The 20,677-nt window shown below is 36.9% G+C and overlaps 1 protein-coding gene and 1 pseudogene across 1 annotated transcript; both read left to right on the top strand.

Annotated features, from left to right (window-relative positions):
- Window positions 1-6,336: 6,336 nt before the first annotated feature.
- On the top strand, window positions 6,337-8,839 carry LOC143617426 (uncharacterized). The gene is made up of 5 exons (XM_077089994.1): window positions 6,337-6,901; window positions 6,989-7,152; window positions 7,763-8,147; window positions 8,233-8,318; window positions 8,433-8,839. Exons 1-5 carry the CDS (start codon window positions 6,656-6,658, stop codon window positions 8,548-8,550), a joined length of 999 nt encoding a protein of 332 aa, XP_076946109.1. The 5' UTR covers window positions 6,337-6,655; the 3' UTR covers window positions 8,551-8,839.
- Window positions 8,840-11,749: 2,910 nt separating this feature from the next.
- On the top strand, window positions 11,750-14,098 carry LOC143617653 (monothiol glutaredoxin-S15, mitochondrial-like; annotated as a pseudogene).
- Window positions 14,099-20,677: the final 6,579 nt, after the last annotated feature.

Here is a 20,677-nt window from a genome sequence, read left to right as displayed (position 1 = left end):
ACGTCTTTACAATAAAGGTCCAAAATTTACGTCATTCCGGGCTAAGTTTTATCCAAACAAGGCCATGGGAATGATCGCGGGACTTGTTAACGCCATACCCATGGATTTCTCGGTAAAACGATGATGATTTTGGGGATTAAGGATGAACAGCGGCGGCTGCTGCACAACTTCGCCTACAAGCGAACTTCGCCTGCAAGCAAGTTTGCTTGCAAGCAAGTTCGCCTAACTGGTAACTTCGCCTAAGGCCAAGTTCGCCTAACAGATAACTTCGCCTGGTGACAAGTTCTCCTAACTGATAACTTCGCCTGGTGACAAGTTTGCCTAACTGATAACTTCGCCTGGCATATGTTCGCTTAGGGTTAACTTCGCCGAACACTAATTTCGCCTATGCTTAAGTTCGCTTAATGTTAAGTTCGCTTATTTTTAAGTTCGCTTAATGATAAGTTCGCTGGAGTTAGCTCGACCCCAGCCAGGGGCTCTGCCCCTTGGACCCTGCTAGGGGCTGCCGCCCCTAGACCCCGCTACCAGGGGCGCTGCCCCCGGACCCCCTTTCGTTGTGGGTTATTTAAAGATAGAAATACAACATGAGTAGTAGTAGTTAATTGATACATGTAAATATTATACAGTTAGCCGTGCACAGCTCAAGAAGGGAATAACGATTAACGGAGAGCGTAACAGGATTCAGGTGAGTTTCTAGCCCCACTTCTGTGTTATGTTTTCGGGGCTGTGTGCATACTCTATATGTTTGTTAATACACTTATCCTAAGTGATAAGTGTATGCCTTATATGAATGATGTGAAATGTATGAATGATTGCTTGTTAGTAGGTGAACGATCTTCGGATATTGCACTGACTGTCAGGTTGTAGTGTTACGTATAAGGTAAGTATAATGTATTTGCTTATATGTATGAATGCGATAAGGTTAACAAACGAAGGAAAGACATGGTTGTATGGTAACGAAGAGGGACCAGACCCTAATAATATCTGTGATGTTAGTGACCAGACCCTAATAATATCTGTGATGTTAGGGACCAGACCCTTATAATATCTGTGATGTTAGGGACCAGACCCTTATAATATCTGTGATGTCAGGGACCTTATAATATCTGTGAGGTTATAGGGCGAAAGGCTCTTTAAAACGTATGATTATGTATGTAAAGAAAGTATGAAGGTAGGAATGAAAGTATATGCACTGATGTGTGTATGAAATAAAGTTAAGAGGTTAAGTATGAAATGTAAGAAGGTATGGTATGAGTATGTGATTAACTAGAACTCACTCAGCGTAGCTGACTTTTAGTGTGCACGCAGGTGAGTAGAATGAGGCAGGTAGCTTGAGGAGGACACATGGCAGAGTGGACGAAGCTGGCATCTGAAGATTTTGCTATGATGTTTTATTTTAAAAGACTATATTCTGTTTTTAAATAACTATGAATGCTCGATAAGACAAGAATTATGGTTATGGAATGTAATGGTTTGAATGTTTTTAATGTTCCGCGAATGTTTTAATTAACTCTGATATTTAGAACTGCGTTTATGAGTAAATCCAACATGAAAGTAGGGCTACCGGTAACGGGGCCTTACATAATAAAGCCATAAAATAGTATATAGTGCACCATATCTAAAACCAAGTTAGTTAACTTTATAATCCCGGTATTTAGTCCTTGATTTTGTATCTTCGTTATTATTTATAGTTTATGAGATTTGATCGCTTCGGTTTGTTAACTCGCTTACGGTTATTATTTCAAGTTGTCTTCAATCTCAAAGGTGAGTTTCTCACACCCCTTTTTTACTCTTTTATTACTTTTGGGGGAAACATATATATCTTATCCAAATTACAATTTCGTTTATTCATTATTTACAAACTACAATTCGTTACATGGACTTGTGTGTTTATTTGCTTACTTGCTTAAAGATTGTTCGCTCATGGTTTCCTCATTAAGTATGATCATACGCCCCACCCCCATGCACTAAGGACCTCGATGTTATGAGTGGAATAGGGACCCCGATCCGAGTACGTTGGTTGTTACCAACGGAAAGGACACTTACTTGCGCTATTATCCGAGTACATTGGTGTACAATCCCAACTGGATAAGGACCATACTTGCTCATTTACACTTGTTCATGGAATTGTAGATTTTTATGTACTTATATCAAAACTTGTGTGAACTCACCAACTATTCATTTAGTTGACATTACTTAAATATATATATATATATAGATATATATATATATCCTACAGGTACCTTATTTAGAGAACGCTGCAATGACGAAGACATTAGTACTTAGGTTATATTAATAAATGGACAAATTGTTAATTGTTCTTGTATTTTCCTTGTATTTATTGTTACAAACTCGTGTACATGATGTTTAAATAAATTAATGATAATATTGTCACTTAACAGTGTCACATGTGTTTTGAGCAATCTGTACGTCACATTCGGGAGTATTCCGCTTTAATCGGGGTGTTATACTACAAAAGAGTGTTTGACTGGCAAGTTCACATTTTTAGCCACATTGACAATAACCTTCAGTGTTTATATGATATGATTAGCCACACAATACCTCACTATGAGTGACGAAAAGTTTGACAATAGCCACACTTTAAATTACAAAAAGCATTATGTGTGACAAACCATAAGACAATAGCCACACTAAAATCTACAACGGAGTGTTTGAGTGGCAAGTAAACATTTTTAACCACTTTCAATGTAATATCAAGTGTCTATATGATATAATTAGCCACACTATTATTAAATTTAATTGGCCATTGCTTTGCTATATCCACACGGTATAGGTCACAATGCACGCTTAACACAACCCTATTGGCCACATTATTATAAAATTCATGTGGCTGAAACATGAATTCATGTGGCTCTATACGTGCAATGGTCACTCATAGTAAATAGTCATGTGGTCATTTTCTACCGTTTAGCCACACTTATTGGAGAGGCTTCTTGATGGCCAACAACTAATGCCTGTACCATTTAGCCACACTTATAACCACATAAGGCCACTAAACACTGTGTGTGGCCATATCATACCCACGGTGTCACGACCATTGGTCACATATGACCTGAACCAAATGTGTGTGGCTTAAGGCCTACGGCCACACTTTTTTCGTGTGACCAAAGGTCAATTTTCACGTAGTGTATGATATTAAAAGCTGGTTCAAGAACCGTAGCAACAAGACTCGAGCTTCAAAGATCATTGAAGCTTATCGATATATGGATCGAGAACAACAACTGGATGCTGCTACTCGAGCCAAAGCCAATCAGAAAACCACATTTAAGGTCGTGCAAACAGTTAAAGGTGATATTGTTTCTTGGTTGTATGATTCAGAGTTGAAAGTTTGTATAATTAAGTGGGAGAACGACGTCCAGTATTTTCAATATATTACTAACGTTCTCTCACTGCCGAGGTGGGACGTGCGGACGCTCGCCAATCGGCCGTTTATCAATTATGGTGGAGATTGATTAGCAGGATGTTTCCATTAACATCTGCTTATCGAGGTCAACCATAAGTATGTTGATGAAATTGATCCTCGTACGGGTTGGAGGAAACTTGTTCTTAAGGTTAAGCAGCCAAAGACTATGAAACGAGTACCGGTGAAGACTTTTCCGCAGAATCTTCATCTATTGTTCAATCGATGGTACTATTATAATAGAACTGGCGAGGCGGTTATCGTATTGGGAAAGGGGCTGAAAACTAATTGTATACGAGTCATTGACCCAATGTGGCTCGTTAATTTATCGGCGACCGACAACGATGTATTATTTGAGAACAAGATCCTGTTTGAAAGGCAAGAAGATTATGATCGAACTTTGCAATTCCAACGCGTCTTAAAGGTGTGTCATGCATTCGGGATTCATATTTTTCGAGATTGGAAGACCAAAAGATTCAAGTAAAGTTAAGACAAATAGCTCAAGACGATGGGGTGTTTGTTAGTGCACAGTTTTTGTCGTCTCGAGTCTTTGAAATAGTCTTTGTAATTTATTATTATTTTAATGTAAAATGGCATTTTAGTAATTAAGTCCCATACGTTATATTATGGGTCATTCGTTAAGGATGTTTAACGAATGAGGCCATTCGTTTTTATTTATGGTTCATTCGTTAAGGATGTTTAACGAATGAACCTTTATCGTTATAGTTATATGTCCATTCGTTAAGGACGTTTAACGAATGGACCTTAATTGTTACTTACTGTATCCATTCGTCATGGAATGTTGAGGAATGGGGTATATAGAATGAGTCATTCGCTATACCATTTTCGTAACTTATGTAATGAAGACGAATGAAGGCCATTCGTTACAGGATGTGTAACGAATGGCATTCATCTTCTATATATAGGTTGTTATGCCTAAGTTTAAATTAAGTGTTTATAAAGTTATTCTTGGTGTATCGTTACTCTACCCAATTATCCTCCTAACACTTCTACTAATATTATCAAGTTCTATTAATCATAAACGTACATCATATAGCTAGATCCTTCGTTCAATCATTATAATGAAATCAATCGATTGAAGTCAATTGTGTGTGTTTTACAACAAGAAATATTAACGTACCCCTACTTGAAGCTATATTAAAAAATTATATGAATGACATGAAACAATACATGGATTTCTAGGAATGCTTATGCATTGGGACTGGGCACACTGCCCAAATGCTTGGTGCGGTTGATACATGCGAGGTGATCATGCACACCCGGCTATATCCTTACAGTCAGCTGTTTCACAAGATTTATGGCTTTGGCATGCCTTCTTTGGTGTTGCGGGTACAAATAATGATTTAACGATCCTCAATCAGCCGGGGTTTTACAATAGTATATTAAAATGTACGATGCCGGATTCGGCTTTTCATATTTCGGGAATCGAATACAAGCACGACTATTATCTTGGTGACGGGATATATCCGTCGTGGTCCATGTTTGTGAAATCCTTCGCGTGCCCACAAGATGATAAAGGAAAGAAATTTAAGAGATCTCAAGAGGTGGCAAGAAAAGATATTAAAAGATGTTTCAGTGCCATAAATAGAAAGTGGCATGTTGTAGCCAACCTGACATGAGCATGGGCGCCAAAAAAAAAATTAGAATGATGATGTATACAATATGTATTTTGCATAAGATGATTATTGATGACAAAGGACGTGCGATTTGTGAGTACAACGAGGATGAAGACAAACCGGCAGACGAAACACAAATATAATATAACCAATTGGCATGGAAAATGAAGATATGTATGACGTGTTACGTTCGGACTTGGTTGAACATATATGGTCTCTTCCGCCTCTTTCCAATAATGAAGACCAGATGTGTTTTTTAGTTATTTTTCATAAGTTTATTTCATAATTTTATTTCCAATGGTTTAAGTTTAAATTTAATTATTAATGTTTGAATATTATATATAAATTGTATTAATTAAGAAAAACAAAAAAACGGAGAATGGTGGAGAATGAAGAGAAGAGTATATATCCCTAGTTTAAGGGTGACATTCCATGACTGGAGGTAGGGCCGTTCAAATCGCTCGTCGCTCGAAATCGCTCGGCGCTCGCTCGAAAATTGATCGGAAATTGCTCGCTCGTATTTTCGCTCGATTGTAAATGAGCCGCTCTGCTCGGTTCGGTTTACAAACGAGCCAAGCAACGAGCAAAGGTCCGCTCGGTTCGGTTCGGCTCGAATATTTTTAATTTATTTTATATATAATTATATATGTATAAATATATAACTTATTATATAATTATCTTCGATTTAAATTTTAATGAATTATATGCACCTCACATATTACATATTTAGTCCTTGTTTTTTAAAAGAATATTATTTTGGTCTTTGTGTGCTATCTTATATGGGTTTACCCACCCACCCATCCATCCACCCATCTACTCACTCCCCCAAAAACCCTAGAAATTCTTCTGCCCAATTAGAGATTGATTGTTTCAATCCAACATTGAACAAGTACAAGAATGAGGAAGATATGACACTTATGAATGCTCATTGGGCTATTGGAACTTCAGTTCCACATACCCCTCAAGTTGCAGCAACGATGATGTTATTCTGGTCAGATCATCTTTTCGAACATGGTATGGAATCGGTGGAAGACGGGAGTAGCCATTTTTCTGAAATTGTGAACGAGCAAAACCGAGCAGAACCGAGCCGCTCGGTTGTAAAACAAGCGAGTTCGAGCAAGACTTTTCTGCTCGTTTCCCTATATTCAAACCGAACTGAGCCGCTCGGTTTCAATACGAGCCGAGTTCGAGCATACGCTCGCTCGGTTCGGCTCGGTTCGTGAACAGCCCTAACTGGAGGGGGGCTGACGTAATGCCAGGCCTGACGAATGCAAAAATATCTTTGATCACGTTAAATAATATCTCATAATGGACCATTCAAGGAAATCCTCATACTCACGTTCTAATTTAAAATTGTAAGACGGCAACGAAATTAGCTTTGCTTTAAAGAATATCTTTGCTATAAATAATCCAAATGAATCATCTCTTTTTTTTTGTAATTATTCAGCCATATCCTTTCTTCATCTAGTAAAAATAATTTATTAATTTAATAAGATCTTCTAAAACGTAATATTATATCATTAGGTTCTAAACTCTCGCATTACAAAGTGGTCATATCATTTGCATATATACATACATCTCATTTGTTATGTAGAGAATGATAATAATGGAGATTCAAGTGGCAAGCACATTTAAATTAGAAAGGGCAGTATGCAATCATGGGTTTTTCATGATGGCTCCTAATCATTGGAACCCATCCACCAAAACCCTTATTAGACCACTCCGGTTACCACCCAATAACCAAACTGTCACTGTTTCTATCTCCCAACCTTCTCCCACTATCATCTCCGTATCCATTCTTTACAATGCTCTTATTTCACCCTCTCATCACCAACCTATTCTGGTACTATATATAGGCATGCATACTTTATTATTTATTTATTCATGATTCATTTCATCTTTTAATGTATTTATGCATGCATGCATGCAGGATCAAGTTAAGAGGATGCTAAGGTTGTCCAATGAAGAAGAGGAAGCTATGACCGCCTTTCATAGGCTACACACAGATGCTGCGAGTGAAGGGTTCGGGCGTCTTTTTCGCAACCCTTCGTTGTTTGAAGATATTGTAAAGACTTGGCTCCTATGTGCTTGCCGGTATGTGTACTTGTTACAAGTTATTGTTAACTAGCTAGATCAAACCCTTTTTCCTGTTTGGATATGCTCGCTTTTTTTTAACTAAGTTTATCGAATTTAATATTAAAGAAAAGGATCAAAATACAATAGAGAGGTGGATAAGCGGGCAACAAGCTGCGCTGCCACCCCCTTTTGAATGGCAGACTCGATCCTACTGAAAACAAAGTTATAGTAAAAACCTAAAGTGAAAAACCAAAACAATAGAGTACGTTGCAATATAACCAAAAGGGTATCGAGAGATTTAATCATTTCATTGTTTAATTTATAATGTAACATTCAAACTTGAACTACCAAACCCTCTTACTGCCGTGGATGCCAAATGAAAGACAAAACTAAAAAAATATAACAAAAAAGTAAATAGGTGATTTAATAAAAATGTAGCAAAGAAAGTAGTAAAAAGTAATAATATAAGAAAAAGGAAGAAGTTAAATCAGTTTTCTTTGCAACCATTTAAGCTGCTTAAATTGGTGGTACAAGCTAAGCTTAACAGCATACAAACACACATGCATACAATAGTATGTATATAAAATTTTATATCCAGCAACATAATTCACCATTGGTTTGTTTGTAGATTCAGTGATAGTTTAGAGATGGCCAAAAAAATTTGTAATCTGAACCCGAAAAGAAAGAGGGGTAAAAGAAAAAAAACAGAATGGAATTTCCCAACGGCACAGGAGTTGTCGAGTTTTGACCGGGACAAATTGAAGAGTATTTTAGGATACAGAGGTGACGGGATATCTGTTTTCGCAACAGACGTGACTAGTGGAAAGGTGGATTTGGATCGTCTGGAACACGAATGTTCCTATTCTAATTCCAGTTCCATCGGAGATGATTTATACAAAGAGCTAAAAAAGGTGAAAGGGATTGGTGATTTTGCAGCTTGTAACATCTTGATGTGCATAGGCTTCTACCATAGAGTTCCAGTTGACTCAGAAACCAGTAGACATATCAAACAAGTGGGGTTTTTATTTTGATTATTTTTTACTTTTTTAGTTAAAATCTAAATGAATAACAAATGATCAACTCCTTATATAATGTCAGGTCCACCAGCGTGTGAATGAAGATACCAATGAAATGATTAAGGATATATATGATAAGTATGCTCCTTTTCAGACACTCGCCTATTGGTACCCCTTCTCAACTTCTTGCACTTTTATTCTATTTAATTAGAAATCTTTTTTGGTACTCTATATATTGCTTAAATGTTTATTTTAAAATTACAATGTGTTTGGTGTGGAAAGGTTCGAGCTATTGGAGTTTTACGAGAGTAGAGTTGGGAAGCTATACCTACTAGAGAAAGCTGACTACAAAAACGTTACAGGAAGCGTAATTAATAGACGCGGTATTAATTCTGAGTAATTTATGATATGCTTTTGTTTGGTTCTAAATGTTAATGTTGACTTATTTGGTGGAAGTATTTTAGCAATTTTCTTTTACTGTTTAGGCTTCTTAATTGGGTTTTGAGTTTTCATGGTTTTATGCTAAAAGTATCATACCGTTATCAACCCAAATAAGATTCAGGTTATTTGGTTTTATGTTTATTTACGTCGGGTTAATCGGTACTCAGGTTCTAAATATAAGTTGAAATGCATACCTCAAATTTCAACTTAGCGTGACATTCATTATATAAGGAAAATTCCCAACATGTTCATTTACTAGCCATGTTTTTGAAAATCCCTAGAATAGCCTTCATAAACGTCGGTGTTCGTGATATGTTCTTCTCTTGACATCAGCACTTAAAACCAATAGAATCTAGCCATTTATTCATATTTATGAGGATGGACCAAACCATTTGTGAGGACCGACAAAGCTTGTACGGATTGACGGAATTTGTATCTTTTAATAAAATTTATATTTAAACATTTCAATATGAAATAGCAATTATAAAAATAATTATACAATACAAAAATTTATAAAAAAAGTTATAACATTATATAAAAAATAAAAATGTTATGAAAATAACATGATATTTTTATATAAGTTTTACTTACATTTATAAAATATGTTTATATTGCAAATTATAGTATGTTGTAGTTTAATTTATAATTTTTTTGAATCGTTTATAGTAAATTAGAAATTAAATTTACGTTATTGTAACTTGTATAGAAATTTTTATAATATGTTTTTATATTTAAGTAAGCGTTATATCTATGTTAATTTTATAACATTTTTAATTTTATATTTTAAAAATATAATTTATTATAAAAATTTTATTAAAACATTAAAACTTGTTATTTTCATAATAAATAATATTAAAAATACTTATTCCGTCGGTCCTCACAGATATGAACATATGGCTAGATTATATATTGATTTTAAGATTGTGCGGATGACAGGTGAAAACGTTCTAATGGTTAATGAATGGCAATCTTGGAATTTTTCAAAAACATGACTAGTATTGGAACTAGGTTGCTCAAAAATATTCATTTAGGAATTTTCCCGTCGTATAATAAACACAAAATGTATATAAAAAACTCATATGATCATTAATACAAATTTTGTTTGGATCGAATACAAATAAAATTAACTTGCTAATTGTGATAATTAATTAGCGTAATTATATATACTAGTAAAGAAATTATTTAATGTCACACCCCAAACCACGACCTAAGCGTATGACAACTATGTTGGTACCACATTTGTAAATAAATCGGAGTTACGTTTGTTGGGTCCATATTTGGTGGTTTGTAGTTAGTTCTATTTTTATTGGGTTTTGTATTGGGCCATGTATGTAAACCGAGATCACTAAGGGATCTCGGTGGGCTTTGAGCTTTACTTTGGACCTGATTGTTAGCTTCCTTATATATAGAGAATACATGTATAGGGTTTAGGGTTGCAGTTTGTTTTGGCTGTTCACATTAAACACTTTGAGAGCCATCATCTAGAGAGCAATACGATCTGTGTAATCTCATGTACCGGACGGTTTATTAATATAATCGTGTGCATTGGAGTATTATCGTGTTCATCATATTTATATTATTTCGTATCTCGTTCTTGAATCACCACTGTGTTAGGATTCCGCACTAACATCGTGTTCGGGTTGATATCATAGTTGTAGTGATCCAGATTCGGGACTTACAATTGGTATCAGAGCCTTGGACAATTTCGGGCTCGTTATTGTGATATCAACGGATTCAAGATCCTGATATTAGCCGGCTGTGTTCGTAATTCCGGCGAGGATGTAATCGGAGAAGAAGAATTTTATTTTTGGCTCTGGATTGGATTTAATTTGGTAACAACTTAAGCTCCTTGATTCTCGGAAGTTTGTTGCAGCAAATCTGGAAGGTTTTGGGATTTGAATCTTTTTCTATCTTTAGAAAAGGCCAATCAGAAAGAGATCTCAGTGAAGAAAATCAGAGATTTCGGTCATTAAACATAAACCTCTACCTTGTTTAAGAGATTTCGGCCCAAAACCATTGTTTTCGGCCAGAAAACTGTTGTTCTCGGCCAATAACAAGAGTTTTCATCAAATATTAAGTGTTCTCTGCCAACTTCAAGGGTTCTCGGCCAGAGTCAAGGAGTTCTCGGCCAGATTAAAGTGTTCTCGGTCAAGAGTTTTCGGCCAGCTGGGTTTTCGGTCAAACTATAGTTTTCGGTCAACTTTTGAAGTTCTCGGTTGACTTTTTGAGGTTCTCGGTCAACGCTACTTGTTTTCGGCCAAAATTAGTTCTCGGTCAAAGTATGTTTTCGGTCATCAAAGAGTTCTCGGTCAAGGAGTAAAAAAAAATTGTCGGGAAAATTTTTCTTGAACGAAATTTTTCCAGAATACTTCTAATAAGTAAAAACTCATTTTGAAAATTTTGGCTAAAACAATTTTTTTTCGGGTAATTTTCGGCGAAATTTTGGCGGAAAATTCGAAAAAATTTGTCTTGAACGAAATTTTTCCTAGACGCCTCATTTGAGCGGGACATCTTTCTTGAGAATTTTGGCGATCATATTTTTTCGAGAAATTTTGGCGGGAAAATCAGTTTAATCTCTTTAATTACTCAACGGATTCTCCACAACTCATCTCAATGTTTGGAAGTACTCTAAATCAGTTTGCTCCCTCACAAGAAGTATATCAAAATTCATCTGAGCTAAGGTTTCAACCATGTTCTTTAAATTGTGGTGAAAAAATAGAAATGTATAAGCTCCATTTCGATAACCTAACTAGAGATATGGAGTGAATAAAATCAGAAACTTTTTAACTTAAGAAAATGAAAAGAGCTTTCTAGACAAAATAGAAGCACAGAAGAAGGACATTTCTAAGCTCAAATCTGACTTTAATATAAAGAGTTGTCATTACCTTGATGCCAAACAAGAAATTGCTGAGTTAACTGCTCAACTGGAAGCTTCCAAGTTAGAGATTTTAAATCTAACTAGTAAGTTTGAAAGTGCTGAACTTGATTTTAAAAAATTCGATGGTTCCAGTAAAGTAGTTAACTCAATGATTGAAAACCAATTGTGGTGGAAGGAAAATGAAGGTGAGGGAATAGGATACAGTCAAGTTCCCCCACCTTACAACCATAATTATGTTCCTACCCCTGTCACCAAAGAACAGGAAGAAAAGGTAAAGGACATGAAGTATGGTAAACAGGCTCAATCTGAAGCAGTTGGATCAGTATCCCTACAAGACATCAAGCCTGTTTTTAAATGTATGAACAATTTTGATGCTTCTACTTCATGTGCAGATATAGTAAATGATGTTGCTTATGATAGAGTAAATGGTGTTGCTTCTGATAGTAAAGGGGTTCAGGCTAGTGAAAATGAATCCTTTTCTAACGTGTCATCAAACTCAGATGACACAACTCAAAATTGTACTAATAATAATACACAGAGTTGTGGCAACAAAGAAAAGGAACGTAAGAAATCAACAAAACAAGGACAATCTCATCTTCATAGATCCTCCGGATCTCCATGTGCTGATAAATCAGTGGGTGCTACTTATCTTAAGAGGCAAACATGTTACCACTGTGGCACACCTGGACATATAGCTAGAAATTGTGTTCATCGTCTATATGTTCCTACTACAAGCAAAATCAGAAGGCTGTGCCAAGGGGCAAGAAGAATGGAAAAACCTTTCCTAAGAAGGAATTCCAACATGAGGCAAGTGCTTCCGTTGACATTTGAAGAAGGATGAAGGCGTGTTTCGTCTGCGGGAACAACGGGCATTTGGCAAAGGAGTGTCACTACCGTGTTGTTAATAGACAAGCCCCTCAGGTGAAAGGTAACAAGTTTCAACCGAATCCAATGGTTAACGAAATGCTTATTTTAGAAAAACACAAGTATCTGTACAACGGGTCACAGATACCCAAGGATTCAAAGTTAATATGACAGGTTTGCACTCTAATGATTTAGAAAATGTTAAAAGAAGAATATATTTTCAGAAGTCAAAGAGTGTTGAGAGTTTTAAGAATTCGAATTCGAATTGCTCTACTCCAAAGTCTGTTCTTTCAAATTTCACTAAACCAAGTCAGACTTGGAAACTTAAAACTCAGCAAACAGAATCTGTAATGACAAATGATTCTGTTAAAGATGAGAAAGATATGAGTTGGCAAGAGGTCACATATGTTGATGCTCAAGGGAACCCCAAGACATTTATGACTTGGGTTCCTATGTCCAACTGATCCCGCTATGCGTGTAGGAACAACCACAAATTCATTGTTTATTAAATGGGTTGTTCCAGGCACATGGCAGGGCAAATATCCATTATTTTAAATCTTTAAACCATGAAATAGATTATTTGTTGCCTGGACGGGAATTTAGGGTGATATAACGTTTTTAATCTGCTCTCTAAGTGTGCAGGAACAAAACAGGGAATACATTGGATATTAAAAGGTTTGTTCCAAACATTCAACTCGCAAGGATGTATAATCTCAAAACAAGCTTAATCCTAGGGGGAGATTCTCACAAATAAAAAATGATGTCTTGAAGATAAAAGGTAACCGTATCACATTGGTATGAAAGATTGATCAATCAAAAAGATTTAAAATTTTATATAAAAAAAAGGCCCAATTACAAATTTTGTCCTTTAAAATAAGACGAATTACGGTTCGTGTCATTTTCTAAGTTTCCTTGCAGGCGGTGTACTTTAAACTTTTTTTTCCTACAAGTTTTGTCCTTTACGCTAACTGGGTTAGAAAAAGTCAGTTAAATGCCCTCACGTGAGACGCATGTGAGGGCATTTTTGTCTTTTCGTCTACCTGCAACTTCTTCTTCCTCTTTTCTTCTTCCCCCTATCTCTCCTCTCATGTGCATCCACCATCACCACCCACCTTCTTCTTTCAACATCCAAAACCCCACCACCACCTGTTGCCGACTTCCACCACTACCCACCACCTACCGCCGCCACCATCACCTTCAATCTCACCCACAAAATCAAACCATCATCATCCCAACCGCCGATTACCCACTAAAACCCTCACCTAGTTCCACCCTTAACCGATCCGAATCCGTCAAGAAACCCTCCGATTCAATTTCAATCAAAGGCAAAGTCAAGCATCTTTGCAGCATATTCGAATCTCGCAGAGCATCCAAACCAAAACCCTCATCAGACCAAACCCACTTCCAATCCAAGCTCAAATCAGACAAATTCGAAAAAACCCTAATTCAATTACCCGGTACAGAGGACCGGGTCGTTATCTACTTCACCAGCTTACGTGGAATCCGAAGGACATACGAGGATTGTTACTCCATCAGAACGATTTTGAAATTCTTTCGGGTTTTTATCGACGAACGCGATATCTCGATGGACTAGGCGTATCGAAATGAGTTGGTAACAGTATTGGGTCAGAAACATGTTAGTCTGCCTCAGGTGTTTATTAAAGGGAAGTATGTTGGTGGTGCTGATGTAATTAAGCAGCTTCATGAGACGGGCCAGCTGGCGAAGGCGCTGAAAGGGGTTTCATATTCATACTCATACCTGTAATGAATTTGGATTGGGATGATGATGGTTTGATTTTGTGGGTGAGATTGAAGGTGATGGTGGCGGCGGTAGGTGGTGGGTAGTGGTGGCAGTCGGCAACAGGTGGTGGTGGGGTTTTGGATGTTTAAAGAAGAAGGTGGGTGGTGATGGTGGATGCACATGAGAGGAGAGATAGGGGGAAGAAGAAAAGAGGAAGAAGAAGTTGCAGGTAGACGAAAAGACAAAAGTGCCCTCACATGCGTCTCACGTGAGGGCATTTAACTGACTTTTTCTAACCCAGTTAGCGTAAAGGACAAAACTTGTAGGAAAAAAAAGTTTAAAGTACACCGCCTGCAAGGAAACTTAGAAAAGGACACGAACCGTAATTCGTCTTATTTTAAAGGACAAAATTTGTAATTCTGTCTAAAAAAAATTCAAAAATATGTTCACGTATAGTTTTTCAAGTATAGTGTATTTTATTTCCCAAAAATGAGAAAATGACCTGAACGTGCATGAGAAATGATAGTACATCAGTTGGTTGACTATCACACTCCATAAAATTTTTTATTAAATTCTTCATTTCGATGATTGAGTCTTTTTGAGGTTAAATTTGTACATAAAATTTTTTGCACAAATTTAGGGGGAGAAATTTAAAAAAATTCAAAAAGAGTGTGTGTGTGCGTTTAATAATAAAAAATTCTATGTCTTTCAAACTTCACTCTCGCTTAAAATTATGTTGGTTGCTCAAGTTTGAAGGACATATATTCGTATATGGTTGGTCCGGTGTTCTACTTGTAGTTACACAGGATAGCCATTTACCCAACGACTGAAAGCACCCGGGGCGATTGTGATGTGTTTTTGTGTTTTGAATTCTTTCACTTAAAATTATGTCGGTAATTCCAAGTTGGAGGGACACGTATTCTCATATGTGTTTTGGTCCTGTTAACCACTAGTGGTCACACGGGATAGACATTTACCTGAAAATTGAAGAGTGACCTGGGTGACTGAGTTCTTAACATGTTTGTCTTCTATAATTTTATGGGAAGTGATATTACTATTCAGTTAACAGTTTTTTAGAAGCTTCAAAATATTTTCAAATGAAAATTGATCCAACCTTTGGAAAATGATAGATAAATTGTTTTTGTGTGCCTAACGGGTGAAGTTATTAAGCTTAAAAGGCTCTAGAACAGTCATTGATTTGTATGGTAGCTTTCCATGATGCGTAAAAGTTGAAGTGATATAAACTAAATATGTTAAACTTACCGTGGAGAGTCATTTTGAAGACATGTGCATGTCTCCATATACATCTCTCCGAATGATAGGCAGAAAAGAAATTACCCAGTCATACACGAGCCCGTTGGTATTTTGTCCCCAAAATGATGTATCTTATTGAGAATGACAAAGAACAATTGTGAACAAAATTACTGTAAATATATAATCAACCAAAAGTTGATAAATGTTCACAAGCTTTTAAGAAAAACACAAACATGAGGGTTAATAACAGAACTACAGGGGTGGAGGCAATAATATATGTCCGTTAACATCCCGAATGAAAGGCTTGTTAATTTAAACTGTAAGTCCAACGTTCAACCTCAAATATGTTTGCAAATTTGAAAAGAAAAATCAAATAAATAAGTTCTGTCATTAAAAGTTTTTAAACCAAATCTAGTGGGTCAAAGTCAAATCGAGGTGATCTGGGGAAAGCCAAATAAGCTTTGAGAAGAGATAGGAGGCACCACAGGTCCATGAGTGATGTCCATCTAAGCTTTATGCCGAATTGAACCTAATTCATATCACTGATGCAATGAAAATCATGCTAAGTTCGTTATACCTGCTATCAACCTGTTTCTTTATGTCATAATAACGATGAACATGAATCTTTGTGAAAGCACCTTAAGCAATATGATTCCATGTTCGAATCTTTTCATAAAAGGCGGCGTTTTTATCAAAAACTGAAATTTGATCCCAATTTTGAGCTAAATTACAAGAAGACCGGGTGATTAAATTTGTTTTATTTGTTGTTTTTGGTTTTATTTTATTTCATTTATTTTATTCTTTACTTCTTGATTTCTCTTGTCAAAACAAGCGTGTTAAGAAATTGTTTGGAAGTTTTCAGCTCATGAAATCTGATATCGGTTATTGTGTTATAGTTGGTTCAGCTGGTATGATCTCATTTCAAGTCTTTTCAAGAAAATTAAAAAAAACAGAAAAATAAAAATTACAAAAATATGTCTGTCTTATTTTGTTTTATTTAATTGTTTTCAAAAATATTTTGGTTAATCTTTCTATCAAAGTTGATTGTTCTTTCAAGACCGATTTCTTGCAACCGAAGCATATGAATTATCTGAGATTCAAACTGGATAATGCTATCAAAAAGGGGGAGATGGTAGAGTATTGGATGCAGATGCTGAAGTTGCTGATCATTGAAGTCGCTGATCATGTTCAAGTAAAGATTCTGAAGATCTTGAAAGCATCAGTCTAAAGGCGAGATTGTTGGGTCATAAATTGGTTAGAATGACGCATATCAAAAGGCCACGACATGATCAAGACTAAAGTGATGTAAACGAAGACAAGTTGAAGAATTACATTGGGGTAATACCGAAATTCCTATGGATTTCGGTTAGGCTAGTCTGAAGTGAAATAAACAAGAACGAAGCTACAAACCAAGGGGGAGATTGTTGGGTCCATATTTGGTGGTTTGTACTTAGTTCTATCTTTATTGGGTTTTGTATTGGGCCATGTATGTAAACCGAGATCACTAAGGGATCTCGGTGGGCTTTGGGCTTTACTTTGGGCCTGATTGTTAACTTCCCTATATATAGAGAATACATGTATAGGGTTTAGGGTTGCTAGTTTGTTTCTGTTGTTCACATTAAACACTTTGAGAGCCATTATCTAGAGAGCAATACGTTCTGTGTAATCTCATGTACCGGACGTTTTATTAATATAATCGTGTGCATTGGAGTATTATCGTGTTCATCATATTTATATTATTTAGTATCTCGTTCTTGAATCACCACTGTGTTAGGATTCCGCACTCACATCGTGTTCGGGTTGATATCATAGTTGTAGTGATCCAGATTCGGGACTTACAACGTTTAGTTAGCGGAAGACTTATAAACATGTGGATTAAAGTTGTAAATATTTACATAAACAAAAGTCGGGATTTTAAAAGAATCCTGATTAAGTTTACAAGATTACTTGTTTTATAATTACAAAAACTACCATTAATAATTTAAGTTTATATAAAACAGATCCGAGCCATCGGATATTCATGGAACTTCGTCACTCCAAGCACTATCATTGTTCACCTGCAAAATGTAAATAAAATACGTCAGCAATGAATGCTGGTGAACACGTTGACGCTAAAATATTTTCTTTCACTTTATTACCCCTCGAGACTACGCCTTACTCAGCCCATCGTGGCTTAGGAATAACAAAGTTAAAACAACACGTTTATAAACTCGAGTCTCTACACTAGGTCACCTCAGCAAACTCCGCAGCGTTCGACTTAGTTAAGTACCCGTATGTATACAGATGGTCATGCTTCCTGCAGGAAAGCGTCCTACGACCAGGCGTGGTGCGATGTGCCCACCGCGTACTACCTCATATGTAAGGATCCAGACAAACGTATACTACAGCCTGAGGGCTAGGTTTATACCCTTATTTATAACGGTTTTAGGAACACGTAGTTCCTTGTAAATAATTTTCATATAACATGTTTGACTTGTTTCAAAATAAGTTTGTAAAAGTTTGGGGACGTATTCACCTTTTCACTTTGGGATTGGCTTCAATCACCCTCCGAGGGTCTTTCCCATTTTATCTCGCACCTATAGTACGGGTATCAACATTTGTTAGTCGGATATACAATCCGGCTTAAGACCTTTAGTCTTTTTAAACTTTATCTCGATGAACCTTTAGTTCATTTATCTCTTTTACTTGAAAACCTTTAGTTTAAAAGTAATTTATAAACTTTTACTTTATTTATAAAACCCGACGTTTCTTCTTCTCCAAGAAACATATTCTTTTCTTTTATTATTTAAGAATAACCATTATCACTTAAATAATATTTTCATAACAAAGAATATATACTTATACACATATATATTTATCAATACTCATATTCTTATTTTTGTTTCTTTCTTTATTATGTTTTCTTTTCTTTTATCGAGGTATCGAGTATAACCTCGACTTTAAGGTTTAAGCCTTTATAATAATATTTTATTATATCCATTTGTCGTTACGCCTACCTTGTTGGCGTTTAGAAAACCCTAGGAACTCGAGCAGCACTCCAACGCCGCTTGGTCTCCTTTGTCGTCTTGATCAACGTCCCTCCTTGTCGCCAAACGATATCACCAATCTTCAACTCTCTTTGGCACGCTTCTCGAGATTCATCGCCATGATAACAACGCCTTCTTGGTTATATGTGGGTGGAGGGTGGCACGAACTTTTGAGGAAACGTCGGCACACAAAAAGAGGAAATCGGGGCACACTTGTCGAGAAATTATGGCACGAACTTCGAGGTATGATAATAAGGCTAGTGAGAGGTTTGAGAGATGATTTGTATGTGTGTTTTGGTGTGAGATCAGCTGAACCCGTGGCCTTCTATTTATAGCCAATATCCACGACGGGCCTTGGCTGAACCCCCGTCGCGTATCGCGACGTAGGCTTGGCCTGTCACCCACTAGACCTGCCACGTGGTGACACGTGGCAGGCGTTGCGCCACATGGCGGCTGTGTTACCACATGGTGACACGTGGCGGCAGACGATGCCATCGTGTGCCACGTGGCACACGTGTCATAACGTGTCAGATAACCCATCGCGGTACGCAATAGGTCTCTTTTCTGATCCATCGTGTAGCGCGATGGATCAAGAAAACAAAATTTTTAATTTTAACCCTCAGGTTTGGATTTTGGCAAATTTAGTCCCTTAACTTTATCTTTTTGACATTTTGAACTCGAATTTCACACGATGTTACATTCTCCCCACCTTGAAATAAATATCGTCCTCGAGATTGCGTCATTGAAATAGATGGGGATATTTCTTTCTCATTTCCGATTCGAGTTCCCATGTATACTCGGGCCCTCTTCATGAGTCCCATTTGACTTTCACAATTTTCAATGTTCGTCTTTTTAATTTCTTTATTTTCGAATCTTCTATTTGAATTGGACGTTCAACGAATTTTAAATTTTCATTTATTTCAACGTCTTTTAATGGCATAGCTAAAGATTCAGCAGTTAAACATTTTCGCAGATTCAAAACATGGAATACATCGTGTATCCCTTGCATTTCCTCTGGTAGTCGCAAACGGTATGCAACGATACCGATTCGTTTAAGTACCTAGAAGGGTCCAACGAATCGAGGACTTAACTTTCCTTTTTACCGAAGAGAACGACGCCTCTCCAAGGCGAGACTTTCAATAATACATTGTCACCAACTTTGAATTCCAACGGCTTACGACGGATATCGGCGTAACTCTTTTGGCGATCACGTGCCGTCTTAAGTCCTTCTTGGATTTGAAGAATCTTGTCGGTGGTTTCTTGGACTATCTCGGGTCCAGATAATTGATTGTCTTCGGTTTCAGACCAACACACAGGCGTTCTACACTTTCGATCATATAACGCCTCAAATGGTGCGGCTTCTATACTTGTATGATAGCTATTATTATACGAGAATTACATTAGGGGTAAGTGGTCATCCCAACTTCCACCTAAATCGATCACACAAGCTCGGAGCATGTCTTCCAACGTTTGAATTGTCCTTTCGCTTTGCCCATCAGTTTGCGGATGATAGGCGGTGCTAAGGTTAAGCTTTGTGCCTAAGGCTTGTTGGGAAGCTTTTCCAAATATGAGATGTGAAACGACTGTCTCGATCAAAAATTATAGACAGCGGTACTCCATGCAATGCAACGATGTTGTTCACATAAATACGCGATAGGCTATCCATTGAATATATAAAGTGTGCGGATTTTGTCAATCGATCCACAATGACCCAGATTGCATTATGTTATCGAGTCATTTTAGGGAGTTTGGTAATGAAATCCATAGTGATTAACTCCACTTCCAAACGGGAAGTTCGGGTTGATGGAGCAATCCCGAAGGCTTTTGGTGTTCAGCCTTGACTTTCAAACATGTTAAACATTTCGCAACATGCGAAGCGACATCCCTTTTCATCCCAGTCCACCAATAGTTCGATTTGAGATTATGATACATCTTGTTACTACCGGGGTGCATCATGTACTTGGACTTATGGGCTTCATTCAAAATTTTCTCACGCAAGCCTCCAAAGATTGGTACCCAAATCCTATTACCGAGTCTATGGATACCATCGTCACCTTTGACTAGCGAGTCAATGGTGTCGTTACGTTTTTCGTCGGAGATTTGGTTTTCGTTGATCGCTTGAATTTGAGCAGATTTGATTTGTTCGAGGAGATCAATTTGGAGTTATAGACGCAACGCTCAGACTCTTTTGGGCTTCTCATGTTCCTTGCGACTTAAGGCATCAGCTACGACCTTGGCTTTGCCTTCATGGTAAACAATATCGCAGTCGTAATCATTGAGAGTTTCTATCCATCGCTGTTGGCGCATGTTAAGCTCTTTTTGG

Source organism: Bidens hawaiensis, unplaced genomic scaffold, assembly GCF_021521415.1.
Source record: "Bidens hawaiensis isolate Kalapana, Puna unplaced genomic scaffold, B.hawaiensis_p1.1 tig00002323_1, whole genome shotgun sequence".
In the NCBI taxonomy this organism is placed as follows: domain Eukaryota; kingdom Viridiplantae; phylum Streptophyta; class Magnoliopsida; order Asterales; family Asteraceae; genus Bidens; species Bidens hawaiensis.
The sequence above is the reverse complement of the archived record's forward strand: the minus strand, read 5'-3'. Positions and strand labels throughout refer to the sequence as shown.